The sequence below is a fragment of the Apium graveolens genome, chromosome 10, assembly GCF_009905375.1.
Source record: "Apium graveolens cultivar Ventura chromosome 10, ASM990537v1, whole genome shotgun sequence".
Taxonomy (NCBI): Eukaryota; Viridiplantae; Streptophyta; class Magnoliopsida; order Apiales; family Apiaceae; genus Apium; species Apium graveolens.
This window is the reverse complement of record NC_133656.1, coordinates 217,856,854-217,877,209: the sequence shown is the minus strand read 5'-3', so window position 1 is coordinate 217,877,209 and position 20,356 is coordinate 217,856,854. Positions and strand designations below refer to the sequence as shown.

Genomic DNA, 20,356 nt, shown 5'->3' with positions numbered 1-20,356 from the left:
AAACTAACACCAGTAATAATTAGTTGTTGGATGGAAGTTGCGGAACTATGATTTAAAATGATCCGAAAATGAAGTAGTATTCAATTATAAATTTTCATATTTATTCAAGATAAGTTGGAACTTGGAAAGCTGCAACGATATTTAAGATTAAAAAAATTATCTAGTAATTTTTTAAGTTCAATTTGGACTAATGCATGACAATCTGATTACGCAAGTAGAGTAGAAAAAGGAGGAAGCATAGAAACTGAAGATAAGAAACAAAATCTTGTGATAAGGAAAAAAACAGACAAAAAACAAGAGAGATGAACAATTTTCCACTGTAATCCAGTCTTCAATTCCAAACCATGATTTCCTTTTCACTATATATTATTCACTGTCCACATTCACCCACTTGGTTTCCTTGCTGTAGACTTGTAGTCTCTCTTTTTTTTGTTTTTTTCCTTTACACTTTTCCCTACATGTTTTTTATTTATACCTCCCCTCCTTTTCTCTTTATTTATCTCTCACACACCTGCATTGAGCCAGGTCTCTGGTTTAGTGCATTTAATCACAGGATATAACTTTTCATTGCCTTTTTTTCTCCAGGTTAGTTTACTGATCACATCATGTCAGCTTAAATGATTTTACTTATGATTACTTATCTCACAAATGTATATTCTGTCACATGTACAGATGTTACTAATGTCATTTTCTGCAGTTTGAAAATGGATTGAATTACAACCATTAATTTTATAATATCTTGCTCATTCCATTAAATGCTATGTATCTTTTTCAGTTAATATGTTTAGTAACAGCTGTAGCCACTTGTTTGAATTTATTGGCCTCTAACTTGTTGCATTCCACTAGGATGATGCAAGCAGTCAAGACCCTCCAATGGTGTAGATAATTCGAGTTGATGTTGACTTTTGCTTATCCTTTGTATCCCTGTCTTGCTAATTTTTTTTTGTGTGCATTGTTAAAAAGGGTATAATCTTGATTCTCCAGGCACTTTAATGCTGTGAGGAAAAAATGGTTTCCAGAAGAGGTTCTTGCAGTGTTCTGGTTTGCATTTTAGTTGGATTGTGTGCTTTTTATCCATGTTCTGGAACTGATGTTACAGCGCAGTTATTTGTAAATGCTACTAAAGAGTCTACAAAAACTATACCAGACACATTGTTTGGCATATTCTTTGAGGTGAGTTTGTGTGACAATCAATAATGCTACTATGCACATATATATTTATGCATACTTTTTTTTCATTGTGAATTTGCTGATTATTATAGAAAATATATATTTATGCATAGATTGCCCAACACATAGCTCATCTTGGAGGATTAATATGATGTTCTTATCTGCAGGAAATTAACCATGCTGGGGCTGGTGGCTTGTGGGCAGAGCTTGTCGATAACAGAGGTAATTTCTGATTCACTCAGATTTGCTCAAAGTATAAGAAGTCAATGCAATCTAAAGTTCGATTATTTACATGTTTCTAGTACCATTTGTCGATTACTCTAAACTGATATCTTGATCAAACTTATTAGAATGTGTTATTACAAATTAATTTATTGTCGAGACAAGGGAAAGGTTCTTATACTTAGTGAGATTCTTCCCAAAAAAAATTCAAGCTCTTTTGTATGATAATAGTATTTTATCTGAGGATAAGTTGGTTGTAGAGATAATGTGTTTCTTAGTTTGAACTTTGAAGTGATCACATGACAGTATGAGTATGACACTATATTTTCTATTGGTTTGGAGGTATATATGTTTGGTTTTGCGAATTCTTGTGGTTACTAGTTGTTAGAAGATTTTCACTTGATCTGCATTCCAGGTTTCGAAGCTGGGGGCCAGGCCACTCCCTCGGATATTGCTCCTTGGTTTATACTTGGAGATGAATCATTGTTAGTTTTATCAACGGACCGTTCCTCGTGCTTTGAGCGGAATAAAGTTGCTCTTCGTATGGAGGTTTTCTGCGGTAGCAAAGGTTCAATGATCTGTCCAGATGGAGGGGTCGGGGTTTACAACCCTGGATTTTGGGGAATGGTAAATATATATAACCCAGTTGTGCTAATGTGCCTAATCACTTTCATTATTATCTCGTATTGTTAGACTTTGGCTTTTACTAAAGATATTTGGATGCCGTTCCTTCAGTTTCTTATTAAATTTGAAATAAGTAAAGGTCTACATGGCTAAACATGTACACCAACTTTTTAACATTCAAGATATATTTCTAATTGACTGCCTAAAAGTACTTTAACTATGATAATATATCAGCTTCATGCATTTTGCAAATTAACTATCTTTGATCTTCATAATTACCTGTGTAAGACTCCGGGGGCTTACTTCTGCTGGTTGACCAATTATCTTGTCATCTGGATTCTTCTCTATTGCAGAATATTGAACAAGGGATGAACTATAAATTGATTCTATATCTTCGCTCATATAATCCGATAAATGTATCTGCATCCTTGACAGACTCAACTGGATCACAAACACTGGCTACTGTTAACATTATGTAAGAAACAATCGAGCCATTTGTGGATCTGGATAAATTTTAGCCCACGCCTAATTTATTATTATTATTCTTCCAGAGCTTCTAGTGTTTCAAATTGGACTAGGATGGAGTTTTTGTTTGCAGCGAAAGCAACTAATCCAAATTCAAGACTGCAGTTGACAACAACTCAAGCAGGAGTTATATGGTTTGATCAAGTTTCACTGATGCCAGTGGACACGTACAAGGTAAGTTACTGTTAATGCATGTAGATCATTATGTTTCCTATATCCTATAAAGAACACTTTAATCATGACTTATTAATATGTGAGTATATTTCTATGATAATTATTAAAGCTTAATTGATTTTATATCTAATTGCTAATTACCATTTCAGCTAGTTTTGGGAGTTGTGATATTAATTTTTAGTGAGAATTTGGTAAATGTTCAATGCACCCTTTTACATAACAGTTATCTACATATCTGCACAGGGATATGGTTTCCGGAATGATCTTTTCAAAATGCTAGCAGATATTAAACCAGCATTTCTCAGATTTCCAGGTAATTACAGCATATATTAAAGTTTTGAGTTGCTGCTAACTTCTCATGTTATGAAGGGGGGGGGGGGGTAGTTCTGTTTGTGATGCCTGTGAGGCTATGTGGTATAAGCTTTAACATTGCGACTAAAGAATCTGAACAATTCTCTTATGTATTGGTATAGGTGGTTGTTTCATTGAAGGTAATAGATTACCTAATGCAGTCCGCTGGAAAGATACTATTGGTCCTTGGGAAGAGAGGCCTGGACACTACGGTGATGTTTGGGATTACTGGACAGATGATGGACTAGGGCACTTGGAGTTTTTACAGGTTAAGGCATATAGTTCCATGCAGTAAATGTCCATTAGTTTAAGTTGGTTATTACATGAACTTTCATATTCTTTAAGTCAATGCTAATACAATACTGTTTTTTGCAGCTAGCAGAAGACCTAGGTGCACTGCCAATATGGGTATTTAACAATGGTAATCTGCGCATACATGACCTGTAGTTCCAGTCTATTCTATCTTAAAATTGTAGCAGTTCAAATGGATATTTATCTTTGCACTTTTTTAAATGTTTATATTCTCAGCAATCAGTCTCCACGGCGAAGTTAATATGTCCATCATCTTACCATTTATTCATGTATGTTTCTTGGCTGCTGCTCTGAATTACTTCAAGACAAAAACAATCTCTATCTTTCTTCTAGTTACACATCCAGAGACCAGAAGTATCAGAAAAGGCATGTATATGCTGATTTTTCTTAATTTTTCACTTGCAGGAAATACTTGATGGTCTTGAGTTTGCCAAAGGAGATGCTTCATCAACATGGGGTTCTGTTCGAGCATCACTTGGACATCCAGAACCTTTTGACTTAAGATATGTTGCTATTGGGAATGAGGAATGCCAGATGAAAAGTTACCGCGGTATGCATTTTGTAACTTCTTTATGACATTGTACAAAGCTAGATAGGTACATAAGATTATTATTATATATATATAGGCAAAAGTTTAATGGATTGATCACTTATAAATGAAGTACTATATGTTCTGCACTCATCCACCGAACTAAACCCTATACATATCATGCATTATATAAATATATATTCTAAAATTAGGTAAATTTATCATGAGAACCAAATTCAGTTTGCCTGAATATTGACTTTGAAGACTCTTTAATTTTGTGCAAATAAGATTTTTTTGTCACTTTTTCTGATTCAGGGAACTACCTTAGGTTCTACGATGCTATAAAACATTATTATCCAGACATACAAATAATTTCCAACTGTGATGGTTCTTCTCAGAAATTGGATCACCCTGCTGATATGTATGACTATCATGTAAGATTCTTAACTTCAAAGCAGTTTCATATATGCTATAAGTTGCTAGTATCAATTACAAAAGCATTTCAGTCTATCTGATGTTTGGGATATGATAACAATGTTTTTTTGTGCTTTGAACCAATTAGATATATACCGATGCAAATACCATGTTTTCGAAGTATCATGCTTTCGATTATTCAGCGCGAGATGGCCCGAAGGTATGTCTGATACACCACCTTCTGTTGATATCTGTATTAGGATCAGGGTGCTACCCATGACACTACTAACATTTTGAAACAGGCTTTTGTAAGTGAATATGCTGTTACTAAGAAAGAAGATGCTGGGACAGGAAGTCTTTTGGCAGCACTGGCAGAAGCTGGATTTCTTCTTGGGCTTGAAAGGAACAGGTCTATCTTGCTTACTATATGTTTTGATTTGTAATTTTGCATACTTGTCGCATTAAAGTCTTGCAGATGATTGGATGCACTAAAATTTCTTTTACTTTCTAACAAAGAGTCAAAAGGAGAATTTTGATAGTCTGAAATCTGATAGATAAAGATGAAAGAAAGCAAACTTAATTGACTACACAAATTGGGAAATACCACCTAGGGAGAAGTGGTTTGCTACAACCAGGATTTCAAAGTCACAAGGAGTAGCAACAGAACTCATAAAATCTTCTCAGTATGAGTTAGGAGTTGATGAAATATATAAATCAGACCTGATAAATGGTGGTACATCTGCCTGTAAAACTGAAGCACATATAAAGTGCGCCCCTCGGCCTCCATCCACAAAGCTATATATGCAAAAAATAAATTTCTAGAACTTTAATGTAAATATCAGAAACATGGCGCGTAATAAAGGATCTGACCTATGCTAAACAAAACCTTAAAGCATCAAAAATAAACTTGACTCGAATTTACATTGGACTTTGATCTGTTTACATACTCATTCCATTTTTTTTAACATTTGTAAAATTAGTTGCTAAGGCTTTGTATTGTGTGTTTCCGCTACAGTGATGTTGTTGAAATGGCAAGCTACGCCCCTCTATTTGTAAACACGCATAACAGACGGTATGGTCACAATCCAATCTTTCAAAGCAGTCTCTTGCCTAGTTTTAGTAGATTAATTTCTGTAAGAGAGTATTCCAACATAGGATTGTTTTTCTTACAGCTGGAACCCCGATGCAATAGTCTTCAACTCTGCACAGGTGTATGGAACTCCCAGTTACTGGATGCAACAGTTTTTCATAGAGTCAAATGGTGCGAGCCTACTTAATACCACACTGCAAGCAAGCTCAACAACTTCGGTTCTTGCATCTGCTATTATATGGAAAAATACAGATGATGCCAAGTACTACTTGAGACTAAAGGTACTTCAACTCATTCAATATACAACCTTAATTTGAGATTTATTTAATTGAATGTAGCAGGCTATTTAGAGGACACATCAAAGATTTCAGCAATCAAAATCATTTTTTGTTTTTATTTTGAAATTTTAAGTTTTTTACCAACTGCCTTCAGCCTCTTACCTCAACAAGAACATATTTGGTTCTGCATCTGATTTCTGTTCCTGGATATTTACTTTCCTCTCCAGTTTGTGAATTTTGGTAGTAGCACCGTGAGTATGAAGATTAGCATTAATGGGGTCAAGATAAACACAAAATCATCAACAGTCACTATTCTTACTTCTAATAATGTCCTGGATGAGAATTCCTTCGACAAGCCAGCAAAGGTATGATGATTACTGTCTATTCTACAACCATAAGTGTGTACACATAACCTTTCAAATTTTATACACGGTGTATTAAAATATGGTCAATCTACTTTCTAGCATATAAACGTGTGAAACAATCTAATACTTGGAGCAAGAAGCTTAAAGTATGAGTTGAGAGTATATACACCTACATGGCATTATTAAACAATTGAAGATAAGCAAGCAGTCTAATCCTCTCGATTTTTAACAAAGAAAATGAACCATGGGTATCGAAGTTATTATTTTTGCTAAATTATGTTGTCCGTTCTACGTAAACCAGGTGGCACCAACTAAGGGACCACTTACAGCTGATGTTGAAGCTGATGGCACAGGAATGGTGGTTACACTTTCTCAGCATTCTCTAACTTCCATAGATGTGTTAACATATTCAGACAGTCTCTATGCGGGGACAAGTTGATGCTCTACACAGATCCACACCATAGTAAGCAGTATACGAGGGAAAAAGAAAGTGATGGAACTGGAAAAGCTCTTAACTTTTTAATGTTTCTTGTTATCATCAAGCCTTAACATGTAATTGTCATTGTTTCTTGGTGGTAAACTGGTAATCTATAATCATAATATATATATACAGGTGAAGGGTGCACAACTGCACAAACTTTGGTTATAAATGGCATTCATGTTAATGAATTATACAGTGAGCAATTTCTTCACTGTCTAAACAATTGGATAATCAGAAGATTATCTCATGTTTTCGATGGGAAATAAAATGTTTCTGATGGGTAAGATTTCCTTTTATTTTTTGGTAATTGATTTATAAGCATCCTAAAAGAACTTGAGAGCTTAATGCTTCTGAATAGAATTCAAACTGAAGTTTAGAAGTAGGTGACCTTATGAGTTATGACTGTGTTGTAGAAACTGAATACATGTACATTAATGTGCATGTTGGCAGAGGGAAGTTAAAAGCTCGTGTAGATAAGTAGCATAAAACAATAAATACTTGTAAATCTCAAACTTCAAATAGCATGTATGCTATTCTATTTTTTATCTTTTACATTTTGAATTTGCCGAGTACTGTTTCATACATGCTTAACCAACAGCAACATCATATTGAACACCAGATGCAGGTTATCAGTAGTTTCCTGGCTTTGGACTAGGGGTGTTGTTTCTTATAGGTTTGTGTTGAAATGACATGCATATGATAATTCACCTATGCTCTCTCATTTTCCAATTGTTGCAACAATCAGATCAACAGCAGCAATTGGGAATGAAGCTTCTAAAAAATGTCTCATGGCTCTTCTCTGTAGGGAGACTTGCACTCTGGCCTGGGGTGGAGTTCCTCTGCAGCTTAGCTTGAAAACTCTCCCTGGCCTTGAGCTAGTTCAAAAACCTTCTTAGCAATGATGTGCCATGAATTTTATCCCCGTCAAGACCCTTACCTTGTAAAGGTTATTGTTTAGTTGATTAGATGAGGAACGGCTAGCTGGTACTCTGTTAATTCATCATGTTTGGCAATTGGCATCATTGACATGCTTCATCCGCTTCTCCAATTTTACAGAAATTGAGATAAAACCCCCCAATTTGAGCTACCCTTAATAATTGATCAAGCTGTAGTAAATTAAAGCATGTGGCATCCTTTGATTCACTATATAAGAAGCAAGCAATGTGGCATGGGCAAAACAAGAAGCCACGGGGTAGCAAATGATATTTCATCTGTATGATGCAAACTCTGTACAAATGCTTCTCCTCAGACTTGCTTCATTCTATTTCCAGTACTTCAGACTCCAGAATTTCAACATCTATGTAAATTCATATGATACTGATTAAACTCATACTTCAATCTAGAGGCTAACAGTGATCAAAGATTTCACATTAGCTATTGGTTCGACATCCATAAAATTAAACTCCGACGATAAATTTAGTTATATTCCGCTACAAACCACTCAGCATACAAACTTTGTCACACTTAGTACTAATCAGTGCCAAGTAAACAAAACATTTTAGTTTATAAACTCCGCAAACTAGCTATAAATATAAATCACTAGTCACCTTAGTAAAATTATCAGTGACAACATAACAAATTACAGTTACAGTACTATGAATGACTGGTATGAGTAATGCAATTATGCAAGTGATAGATTGTATTATATATATAAAAGATACATGATGAACTTAAAGAAGAGAAAGCAAGGGATCGTTGATGACACAAATGAAGAGATATTAGTACTTGTGAAGTAGCAAACACAAGACCCATCTTATGAGAGATTTTACATGTTTATTATTAAGATATAAATAAATTATATTCGAGTGTGGCTAGAAGTTCACCTGCAATTTATTTACTAGTACATAATTTGCATGGACTTTTTTTTGCTATAACTTTAGAGAGAAGCCTTTAAATATTTTTTGTTATATCAATGCAGATTCTATATATCTTTACACCATAACACCAAAACTGGTTAAAACTTTGTGAATTATTACTCCTATAACAAAATTGTAAACATGGATACATTTCAATTAAAAAGAATAGCATATCAATGTAGACACAAAGTTGATACAATTCATAAGACAGGCAAACAAGCACTCCATTTTTTACTATAGCAATAATCTGGTCACTTATAACCTCTAGTTAAGCTACATAATTGGCTCCGAACAAGTTTCTACTGACATGAAAATTTGAAGTCCATTTCCTCTGGCTTGAAACTTGTAATTATAATGGACGTTTCAGCTAAAAATCCAGCCTTGCTAGAAACAATTCTCCTTGTGCCTTTAATTGGTGAATACTGCATCTTCTATAATAACTAGCAGCTACACCTTCTGGTGATTGAATCCTCCAATTTTGATCACTGATACATATACATACAAGAGGTAATCACGCCTTTTAGAGATGTGGAGAACATCGTTAACAATTCGACCTGAAACCATGAATTTAAATCAATAGGAAACATATGTATAGATGTCTGTTATAACTAAAACTTAATACATGGGAGAACTTATGCCAAAATACCTGAATTCAGGGAGGAAATTGCTAATGAAATATAAGGGGGTAGGTGCAGCAATAACCACTGCTCCAACACTGTATAAGAATACAATTTTATTAGTTAGTTAGATAGTGGTTCTTGCAAACTGAAACAAAAAAGATCATGCAGCAATGCAATAGGTATAAGCAAACAGAAGAAGCATAAAAATAAAATCTTCTGTTCAACAATGCCCAAAATAAGATCTTACTTCTACAAATCCTTCATGTAATAGTTATCTTAATCAGTAAATATTACAATATGACAGTGAACTGGTTTCAAAATGGCTTACCACAGACAGCAGCGCTCCCTGTTTGAATTTGTCATGAAAAGAAAGTGACATCGGCCTCACATTTTCACCCGGACCTCTAATGAACCCACTAGCAATCATTAAAAAAGGAGAGAAAATGACTAAATCTTCCCATCAAACCCTTAACTCCAACTGTACAACATAATACTTGTTCAAACACACGCATGTCATACACTGAGAGATATCAACTCACACTAGTGACGCCGATATTAGGGGAGTCCTCCTGACATCATATATGGCAATAAGACCCTCGTACAGCTTCTCCCCAACTTTGTATGATAAAGCCAATCGCTCTCCTGAAGCGTCCCATGCTATTTTCTCAATGCCTCGACTGCATATATTACCGGAAAACATCATGACTGTTTTTAATATGTATATGTCTTCTTGACCTTTGTCAAAATTTAAATAAACCATAGTTTGCAAGGTGCAACAATGCAAGATTTACTCTCTGCTACCCAAGCAACAATATATATCATCCACAAATACAACTACACAAAATTTTTGATTAATGGAATGCAGTGATATAGTGGAATTGTTAGCAAAGCCAAACTCTAGGAAACATCGGTGCTACATCAATGTAATCACAATCTTGCTATTACCAAGGTAAAAATTTACTAGCACTTCTGTACAAAAGGAAAAACTGATTATAAGGATATAAGACATAGAAATGGAGCTACATCTATGTAATCGCAATCTAGCTATTACCAAGGTATAAGTTTACTAGCACTTTCGTACATAAAAAGAAAAAAAAATGATTATAAGAATACAGGACATGGAAATGTTTTTCAATCGAAATCACATATTGCTAGTACCTCAGGGTCAAGGACTGGATCTCTTGCAATTCAATTGGCAAAAGATGTGCATCTGTGATATATAATCAGACCAAGAAAACAATTCAGATTAGTATTGTACTAAAGTACATAAATTCTTAAGTAAATCAAATTCAAAGGAAGAAAGGAATAACTAGTCTAGATATAAAAGGATGGTGGCAGAGGGTTGCAGTTTTTCAAATTCTTTACTTTTTTTTGTTAAGTCAGGTTTTCAAGTTCTTTGTTACACGTTCTTCAGCTTCCCCTAAATATACTATTTTTCTACTTTTAAGTGCAGATCCTTTATCTTACATAAAAAGCAGAATCAAAATTCCCCTTTTTTGTCTTATTTCATAGTAACTTTTAAATCATCACAATCTGTCTTGTATCTGAATTTTCCACACAAGAGATGTAAACCACTCTTTATTCAAAAAAGTGCAAAATAATTAAAGAGATGGATATGTGATGCGCTGATGCTTGACTTCCATTTATCGGAAATCATTGACAAATAGAAACTAAGTGGGATCAAAAATCAATTCATTATGCAAAATTTTATTGCAAGTATGCCAAAAAATTGGTAGAAGAAATAATCAACATTTAATAAATTTAATAATACTCATAAAATTAGTATATAACATATCTTATATGTAAAAAGCATAAAAGGGATCTTATCTAATGTACTAGTACGGTTCTATGGTTCAATTCTCAGCTACTAGCCAGCTACTAAATTTAACATATTAAGTATATAACTATTTAACAGTCCCAAAAAAACTCAATATTTTGATTTCTGACAATTAAAAACAATAAAAAATAGTTACTTACTAGTATTTGGGCATCTTACTATAATACTGTTAACCTATGAAATTTATTTATGATCATTAAAAAAAATTGAACTACACGACTAATTGTTCTTAATACTTAAATATTTTTCCAATATTTTAAATTTTATATTAATATTTAATAATGCATTACAAAATTATAAAAAGAAAGAAAAGAATTAAGAAAAGATAGTTGAACAAAAGTGAAGGAAGTTATGTGTGTGTGTGCATTTTCCTAGATTTAAAAAAAATACAACACATTTTAAAGTTAAATAGAGTTACAAATAAAAAAAAACAGTGGATGCAAGCTAGTACATGACAACAAGTGCACTGGGGGTTAAGATAACCCGCTACTCCATTTGTAGCTACAATCTTGTCCATCAAGAATTTGTAGTTTCCTTGGGTAAGGGGACGTCATAAACCAGGAGATAGTTCAGTCAGAAGAAGAAAAAAAATATTAGGTAAATAGTATTCCCAATTGAAACAAACACCATGAGCCATCCAACTATAAAAAGTTTGCAACCAGGGATATCCCTATATTGCAACTCACTACTTAATTTTATCTTGACTGATCCTGTAATTCCTCAAGGGCCAATAGAATATTTGTAATACCAACTACGGAACGGAGCACTAGATTCTGAATTTCTTACAATATTACAGGAATAAAACAGGGATAGTTAGTTAGTTACGTTGCAGCCTACTAAACTCAACCAAATGCACGTCCACCTTTAAAAAGATATTTGGTTATCCGACAACCAAATGCACATCCACTATCTTCAAAAAGATCCATCTATCAGAACAAGCTTGAAATAAGGGCACAAGTTTTAATCTATTTACAAGCAACATAGGTAAAAAAAATTAAAAAAATAGTAAACTTCTTTAAAGGAATGCATCCTTTTCCAATATATTTTATTTCCAACAGTTGATTCTCATTATAAAATAATTATCATCTACCAAATTTGCACATTCATTATTTAAATGTCAAAACTAGCATAGAAATATAGGCATACTTGGCCTATATCGGGACATCCTATGCGCCCAGAAATTCTTATTAAAAGCGATCAGCACTTGCTCTGATTAGATGCTGGAGAATACTTCTCAAAACATTCAACAAACTGTAAATCCCAGGATTGAACCTCAAATTAAGTTTCACAAAACTTTTAGAAAAATGTAGGGATTGAGGAAATGAGAAAATAAAGAAAGAATATGCATACCCAGTGACGGTGGGTTTGATGCAAAGTGAATAGAACCTAATGTTGAAGATCCAGAAAAAGCGATTAGTACCATATGCCCATCAGGATCCCATGATGCACCCTGGTAATGAAAAAAAAATTAATGAACATGTTAAAAACAAAAAAGATAAGGTTCGTGATGACTCAAGCTGACACAAGCAAATTACAATTATTTGCAAGTAAAACAGAACTACCAGTGACAAGAAATCATGTGCACATCCTTGTAACTCAATGCTCTTGCGAAGTCACCGTTAGATGTGGAACTATATTTCACAATGGAAAATATCCCTCTCTCAAAAACTTTAAAGTAATGTTACTATTTCTTTCCCAATACATAGAAATCTCAAGTTTTCTATTTTCTATTTGAAATCGATAAGATCAGTGATGCATCATGCTCAATCTATTTTTATCATATTACAATACACAGATTTCTGGTGAAAAATTAGACTTTGTATGGTTTTTGTGGGTATTTCATAAAATTAACTAAAGCTGTTTGGAGGACCAGGTGCAGTACACACACACACATCATCAAATCTAAAAAAATCAAAAGAACAAACACGGAACACAAAACCTACATGATTCAATAAAATTTGACCTACTACATATGGACCCAAGGACATAAATATCATATTAAGATATTACAAGTCATTAAAAACTATACAGCATTTCAATATATTTTCGCATAACATCATTTCAATACGTTTTGAGGATGACCAGAAAAAAATCCAAAAAACCTCTACTTTGCTTTCTGAATCCCTCGTAACTCAGTAATGGGCCCCATAATATGTTTTGCTCATGTAAGATTAGACAACAGAACATTCTACAATTTACCCATTTAAGCTAGTAGACTTGAGAGATTTATTACAAATAGCATAGCAAGAGCTCATATATACATGACCTCCTCGATGATATACTCATTTCAAAAGAAAGCTTGTTTGATATAATGGCCAACAAACTTGGTGAAATTTTTACTGACCGTGACAAGACCACTAGTTGAGGACCATAGTTCTGAGGTCCATGTACTCGTCTCCCAAAGATAAAATGTACCATCACTGTAAAAGACAATTAAACAATAAAAAAACATCAATATTTATACTTCATAATATTGATTTGGATTAACAGAAAGTACATAACTGACAGACAGCTGCTCAAAGACATTACAGTTTTGCGGAAAAAAAATAATCTCCGGTGGGAGACCACTTAAGTATTGATATTCCCCCTAAGCCCCGTCGAATTTGAGTACCTAGCCCTGATTGAAAGAATTTAATATAAGTTGGGCAAAAGAACATCACACTGATTAAAAATAATGCTGTAATAAATTTATATTTAAACAACTGTATCCGCAAGACCGAAAGGAGTATATAATAAGCTGCAGTTTTACACAAGGAACTCCAAACATATAATGTAATTGCCACATGTAGGATATAGTAAAATCAGACATCTGTAGGGAAGGGGATGCAGCAATAAAAGAGGAAAGACAAAGATTTGGAAATGAATATAATAACATATAATAGCACAAAAAGTAGACCACCATGCTGCAATATTGGTCTATTGCATCTAGTTGGACTTGAATGAAGTAAATGTAGATCAGAACACACCAAAATTTAGATGTAGGAACAACTTAACAAGATGTCTAGTAAGATAGAGCAAGACATCATCAAAATAACACAAAAGGATTCATGCACCTGGCCAAATCTAGTCTGGATCTAAGGTCTTCATAAGCTAAGTCGTAAACTTGTGATTGATATCCTTTCGAAATTTAAAAAGAAGCCAAATTAAATATATTAAGAACATTTATGACAGATTATCCGCAAGTTGAATATAACTGTAAATAAATTTATGAATAATCAATATATGAAATGAGATTAAGAGTCCAACAGGTCCCGTCATTAAATTAATATACATGCTCACTCACCCAACAATAGCATGAAAGAATAAATCTTCAAATTCAACATCTGGATTGCACTGACATGTCATCATTACTCAACCAACTAATCATATGTTTAAGAAAAGATAGAAGGGAATACTTTAAACATTTCCATCGTTAAAAAATCATCATTCAAGAGAAAACAAACTGCTAATTAGTACTAACAGGCTTTACTAGTGCTGCTTAAAACAATGGCAAATACCTTGTGCAACATCCCAGATAGTGAAAGACGAGCTCTCATATGATGCAGATGCCAAATATGTAGAATTCAGTAAAGGAATCACAAATTCAGCCATGTGGTACGAGGTAAAGAATTTGCAGGACACCAATGACTAAAAAAGAGTATAGTATAGACTAATAGACCAAGGAGTCAAGATGCTGGCATGCATTACTAATTTACTATATAATAGTATGGATGATAAAGATTATACTTTATACAAGTTTCAAATCAGAATTACTTCATTAAATAAATCGAACATGTGAAAATTAATTCGGATATCTTCCATCTGGACTCCAAGAAAGTGCAGTAACTTGTTCATCAGCATGTCCTTGGAGATAATCCACTAGTGTCCACCGAATTCCAGAACTTCCAGAAACGGTTCCCGCAGTAACTCCCGATCTCACAGGAGCTGCATTGCCAGGAAAAGAAGCAGACCAGATGCAAATTCCACCTCTATGTGTATGTGCACCATTATCGTAAATAATTAAATCGATACATAAAGCAAAAAATAACCCATATCATATCTATGAAATATTGTGAAGTTAAAAATATGGCAGTAGTATTACCTGCATGCTACAGAAAGCGTCCTTCCACCATTTGGCCTCCACTCCAGAGCTTTAACACTTCTTTGGGACTCACTGATCAAGAAGCACGTCTCCTTTCCTTCTACAAAAAGGATAAATTGTTATTATTAAGTATCATTCTTAATAGGTACTAAGAAAGTGAAGACTGAGGAAAGTTCGGCAAAAAAAAAAAGTTTTGGCCATTAATATAATAATGCTAGACCCTTTACAAACAACATATAGAAAGAAAAGACTGACCTGAATCATCATAATCACATACAGTCACCTGATCTGGCCCAGAGGTAAATGCTATGATACGTTTGTGCTGATGCCAACTAATTCCGTGAAAATCAATTTCTGGTAACAGTTTTGCCTACATAGTTTGTGGAACATATTATTTATTATCCCCACCCATACTGTAGTACATACATCATTCTCAAGATTGACTAGAAGCATTTAGAATCGGATGTAATGGGAAAAAAAATAACAATGTTGCATAATCAACACTTCAATTGCATTGATATAAGTATAAGGTAAGAAATTCCACTGGCTCGCGTGTGTGAAGCTATAGCTTCTTCAACAAAATAGTATACTATAAACAATAATAAGTATGTTATGTAAACATCACTAAACATAATAAGGTTCCAACACGATATAATCAACACAGGAATTATCTAATTTCTCGACTGGGACAATAAGTAAATGATACTAATAATTAGCATATTACAACATACACTGTTTGGGCGAAAAAGGCGTTCCCAGGAACCACTGAGGATCGATTGCAATACAGTTTTGTTCTGAACTCCAGTGTCATCTTCAGCATTTACAAGATAATCAGATTGAAACGGTATGGGAGTAAAAGTAATCCCCTTCAATTGAAGAAAAAGAATTAAACAACTAAAGCTGGTGTACACAAATAAAGTATAAATAAAATATAGTAATGAACATACAAGTGCTTTGCCATAAGCTTCTTTAGCTTGATCATCAGAGAGAGTCTCTGCGGTAACTGCGTAATATAAACATGTATACATGAGTAAAAAGTGGTGAATTGAAAGGAAATAAAAGAGAATAAATAGAAAGCGTACTGAGATCTCTATTGATTTCACAGATGGTGACTGATTCTGGGTGAGGAAACGATGGCATTTTTCTTCTTCAATTGCTACTCTCTCTCTCTCTCTCTGCTTCAATGGCAAAAACCCAGGTAATTCTATTTTCTAGGGTTTAGTCTTTTTTATTTAGGTGCTAAAAATCCATTCCCGCATTTGCTCCTCTTATTCCGCTTTTTTCTAAAATTTATTAATTAATACTTTTAGTGTATGTTTTGTAAATCTTAAATCAAATAAGTTACTCGTAAGTGATAATTTGATTATATTGGATAATTTAACTTATGAGTCAGAATTTTTTTATTTAAATGAACTAAAATAAATCATTCTTAAATATAATTATCTTAATTTATATATTTTAAGTTGATTAACATTTTAAAAAAATATATTTTAAAACTAAAATTGATAAAAATAAAAAATAAAAAATAAGTTGAGAAAAATTAAGTCATTAATAACATTCAATTTATCAACTTATAAGTTTTAAATTCAACTTATAAATTAAATCGACAAACACTAGTAAATAAGTAAATAAGTTGTTACGGGTTTATAAACTAATAAATTGACTTATAAGATTTGCCAAAACACGCCCTTAGACTTATTATCATAATTAAGGAAATATCGTGTCGAGGAGCATCTCCATGGGGCTTCCCTATTTTGGTTCAATATAATATTAATAAAATAATGATTATTTAAAATATAGGAAAAAATTTGTTTTACTCCAATGATAATTTTTATATTGTTTCTCTATATTTTAAAAGTTAGATTACATTATTACAAATTCCATATTTTTAATTACTTTCACGTATATTTAATTAATATAACTTCTAAATCATTTTTTCTAAAATTTAATCTTTTACAACATATATCTTTAAATTATTTAATAATAATTTGTTTACAAATTATGTTTCAAAACTTTTAAAAAAAAATCCAAGATTATCCCTTTTATTTAAAAACGTATCTCAATTGAACATACATATCTCACTTTCATATCTTTTCCATCGATCTTTTTTCCTTTATTTTTATGTGTCTCGACTTTTTATCACCCAGTTTAAATAAGTGAAAAAAGAATAAAGAAAGACGTGAAATGACTCACTTATATAGTGAAGCAATATTCATCCTTATATATATTTATATATATTGGGATCTTCTTCCTCTCACTTAAATTTTTCTGGTAAGGCCTTAAAAATAAAAAGTGTATAATGTTGAAGATACTTGCAGTATATACTCGCTATCACTCTGTGAGAGTCGGGCGTGAAAATCTAACTACATTACTGTTTTTAAGATATTTAAAAAAAAAAAAATCATTCTTGTTAGTAACGAGACACATGTACTTGAAAATCTTGAACGAAATTAGCATTTAATTTGTTAAGAACAAAGAACACGATTTTTAAAAAGAATAAAAATAATAATTGTATTGACAAAATTACCATCTTTGAGAAAAAATTAAATAATAAACAAATCGACGAATTTACTATCGTTGAACAAGAATAGATGTAAACTCGAAAAAAAATATATTCTTGATTTTTATAATAAATAAATTGACTATACTGAAATGAAACCAAGATCAACATCATATTCATTTAGCAAAATCGCTTCATTAATATTAAGTGGTTGTTTGAATGATCTTGTTTTTCATAAAAAATAGGTGAACATCTGTAATATCCCGTAATTTTTAGAATTAAATTATTAATTGAATAATAGAATAAAAAGGATTAAAATTAGACAAGGACTAGGATTTAAAATAGAATTAGACTAATGAGCTTAAAATTTGGATCCAAATCTAATATGGATAACTTGTACGTTAAGATATAGGTATTTGTATCGTTATAAATACATCCTAATCGTTTTCCTCGTTTTTAAACATCAAAATTCGTAGGGGCTTTTCTTAAAAAATCAGCAGTCTTGTAAAATTCGTAGAAAATTCATCGTAAGTCAGAATTCAGTGATTCTGGACTTTTCGGAGAGGTCTTTTCGTTATTTTCAGCTTTCGTGTTTTGTGTTTTCCAAGAAAATATCGTTTAGAGGGTCAAAAAGAGTAAATTCAGATCTGGTCAGGCTTTGAGGTAAGCACTTTTTGACTTACTTTTATTTTCGGAAAAGTTTTGATACTCTGATTTTCGAATTTCGTATACGATAAAAGAATTTTGTTTCGAACTGTATAAGAAATAAGATACGAGAATCTTTTGAAACACAGTCTCTACGTTTTCGAACCCGTTCGTAATTTACGCTATAGTTCCGGAACTAGCCTTAGATACCCTTATTAGGCGCACAAGTGTGCAACTTTAGATACCTATTAAGGGCGCGTAATTATTGAACTTTAGATGCCGGCCACTGGCAAAGTGTGGTATATAAGAATAAGAATAAGAATTAGATGCCGGCTACGGGCAAAGTGTGGCCGTAGATCAAGACTGTGGTATTTATAAGAATTATCGTTTTGTTATATTTTACTCTGTTCTGATCTATTATAAAAATCTGATCTCTTCTGTTTTAAATTCTGAATTTTAAAATATAAAACTTTGGGTTGGATTTATTTTAGAAATTGTTTTTACAAAATTATTATCGTTTTGAGAAAATTTGTTTTATTAAAAACACCCATTATTTTCCGGTTAAATAGTTAGTCAATTTGTACTTGTTGGGCTTTGTAGCTCACCCCTTTTATATTTCAGGTTTCGTATAAGATTCGAGTTGGAAATCATTGGAGTTCGAGGACTTAGGATTGGAGTATATTAAATTTTGGGCTTCCGTTAGCTGCGCTTTTGTAATAAACACCTTTGTAATAGACTTTTGTATTAGAAAATTGTATTTTATTTTAGTTTTGATTTAGAATTAATAGTCCAGAAGTGCGGGTTGTTACAGTTGGTATCAGAGCAGGCTGTCTTTCGGTAATATCCCGTAATTTTTAGAATTAGATTATTAATTGAATAATAGAATAAAAAGGATTAAAATTAGACAAGGACTGGGATTTAAAATTGAATTAGACTAATGAGCCTAAAATTTGGATCCAATTCTAATATGGATAACTTGTAGGTTAAGATATAGGTATTTGTATCGTTATAAATACATCCTAATCGTTTTCCTCGTTTTTAAACATCAAAATTCGTAGGGGCTTTTCTTAAAAAATCAGCAGTCTTGTAAAATTCGTAGAAAATTCATCGTAAGTCATAATTCAGTGATTCTGGACTTTTCGGAGAGGTCTTTTCGTTATTTTCAGCTTTCGTGTTTCGTGTTTTCCAAGAAAATATCGTTTAGAGGGTCAAAAAGAGTAAATTCAGATCTGGTCAGGCTCTGAGGTAAGTACTTTTTGACTTATTTTTATTTTCGGAAAAGTTTTGATACTCTGATTTTCGAATTTCGTATACGATAAAAGAATTTTGTTTCGAACTGTATAAGAAATAAGATACGAGAATCTTTTGAAACCCAGTCTCTACGTTTTCGAACCCGTTCGTAATTTACGCTATAGTTCCGGAACTAGCCTTAGATACCCTTATTAGGCGCACAAGTGTGCAACTTTAGATACCTATTAAGGGCGTGTAATTATTGAACTTTAGATGCCGGCCACTGGCAAAGTGTGGTATATAAGAATAAGAATAAGAATTAGATGCCGGCTACTGGCAAAGTGTGGCCGTAGATCAAGACTGTGGTATTTATAAGAATTATCGTTTTGTTATATTTTACTTTGTTCTGATCTATTATAAAAATCTGATCTCTTCTATTTTAAATTCTGAATTTTAAAATATAAAACTTTGGGTTGGATTTATTTTAGAAATTGTTTTTACAAAATTATTATCGTTTTGAGAAAATTTGTTTTATTAAAAACACCCATTATTTTCCGGTTAAATAGTTAGTCAATTTGTACTTGTTGGACTTTGTAGCTCACCCCTTTTATATTTCAGGTTTCGTATAAGATTCGAGTTGGAAATCATTGGAGTTCGAGGACTTAGGATTGGAGTATATTAAATTTTGGGCTTCCGTTAGCTGCGTTTTTGTAATAGACACCTTTGTAATAGACTTTTGTATTAGAAAATTGTATTTTATTTTAGTTTTGATTTAGAATTAATAGTCCAGAAGTGCGAGTTGTTACAACATCCCCCTGCAATATTCAAACATTCTTACACATTCTTGAAGCCAATTTTATCATTACAAGATTGATTCAATTTGTTGCAAGAATTAAAAACTTAATTACAAATAAAGAGAAAGTTGTAATTCAAGATATTTCCACGTATAATTCACAATATTCCACTAGCACCGCATGATACTTGCATAAAAATTTCACGGTAAGCAACCTTGTTAATAACATTGTCGACTTTGGTTTCGTATACTTCTCCCA

The 20,356-nt window shown here is 32.7% G+C and overlaps 2 protein-coding genes across 4 annotated transcripts; one reads left to right on the top strand and one right to left on the bottom strand.

The window, feature by feature from the left end:
* The first annotated feature begins 432 nt into the window (after window positions 1–432).
* LOC141690339 (alpha-L-arabinofuranosidase 1-like) lies at window positions 433–6,831 on the top strand. 2 transcript variants are annotated; one of them, XM_074495116.1, is made up of 19 exons: window positions 493–585; window positions 847–897; window positions 985–1,173; window positions 1,338–1,392; window positions 1,808–2,019; window positions 2,370–2,491; window positions 2,568–2,715; window positions 2,959–3,028; window positions 3,189–3,334; window positions 3,442–3,487; window positions 3,595–3,647; window positions 3,784–3,928; window positions 4,223–4,341; window positions 4,470–4,541; window positions 4,624–4,730; window positions 5,337–5,393; window positions 5,494–5,692; window positions 5,917–6,054; window positions 6,356–6,831. In XM_074495116.1, the coding sequence occupies exons 3-19, from the start codon at window positions 1,009–1,011 to the stop codon at window positions 6,491–6,493; spliced, it is 1,992 nt and encodes a 663-aa protein (XP_074351217.1). In that variant the 5' UTR covers window positions 493–585; window positions 847–897; window positions 985–1,008; the 3' UTR covers window positions 6,494–6,831. The 2 variants fall into 2 exon arrangements, with proteins under 2 accessions (XP_074351218.1, XP_074351217.1); XM_074495117.1 differs by lacking the exon at window positions 847–897 and having other exon boundaries at window positions 433–585.
* A 1,689-nt stretch (window positions 6,832–8,520) lies between these two features.
* On the bottom strand, window positions 8,521–16,174 carry LOC141692908 (aladin). Of its 2 annotated transcripts, none has more exons than XM_074497866.1 (15): window positions 16,012–16,174; window positions 15,877–15,932; window positions 15,661–15,795; window positions 15,185–15,299; window positions 14,930–15,029; window positions 14,643–14,816; window positions 14,346–14,404; window positions 13,378–13,465; window positions 13,193–13,268; window positions 12,199–12,298; window positions 10,170–10,221; window positions 9,551–9,688; window positions 9,340–9,427; window positions 9,038–9,106; window positions 8,521–8,876 (listed from the first exon to the last, which is right to left on the bottom strand). In XM_074497866.1, exons 1-14 carry the CDS (start codon window positions 16,067–16,069, stop codon window positions 9,059–9,061), a joined length of 1,287 nt encoding a protein of 428 aa, XP_074353967.1. In that variant the 5' UTR covers window positions 16,070–16,174; the 3' UTR covers window positions 8,521–8,876; window positions 9,038–9,058. The 2 variants fall into 2 exon arrangements, with proteins under 2 accessions (XP_074353967.1, XP_074353966.1); XM_074497865.1 differs by having other exon boundaries at window positions 8,521–8,945; window positions 16,012–16,172.
* Window positions 16,175–20,356: the final 4,182 nt, after the last annotated feature.

Coding starts and splice junctions, on each gene's coding strand:
- LOC141690339 (XM_074495117.1), top strand. CDS start 1,009: ATGGTTTCCAGAAGAGGTTCTTGCAGTGTTCTGGTTTGCATTTTAGTT. Junction 1,174..1,337: donor TGTTTGGCATATTCTTTGAG/GTGAGTTTGTGT, acceptor TCTTATCTGCAG/GAAATTAACCATGCTGGGGC. Junction 6,055..6,355: donor CCTTCGACAAGCCAGCAAAG/GTATGATGATTA, acceptor TACGTAAACCAG/GTGGCACCAACTAAGGGACC.
- LOC141692908 (XM_074497866.1), bottom strand. CDS start 16,069: ATGCCATCGTTTCCTCACCCAGAATCAGTCACCATCTGTGAAATCAAT. Junction 15,933..16,011: donor TGAAATCAATAGAGATCTCA/GTACGCTTTCTA, acceptor TATATTACGCAG/TTACCGCAGAGACTCTCTCT. Junction 9,428..9,550: donor CTAATATCGGCGTCACTAGT/GTGAGTTGATAT, acceptor AATGATTGCTAG/TGGGTTCATTAGAGGTCCGG.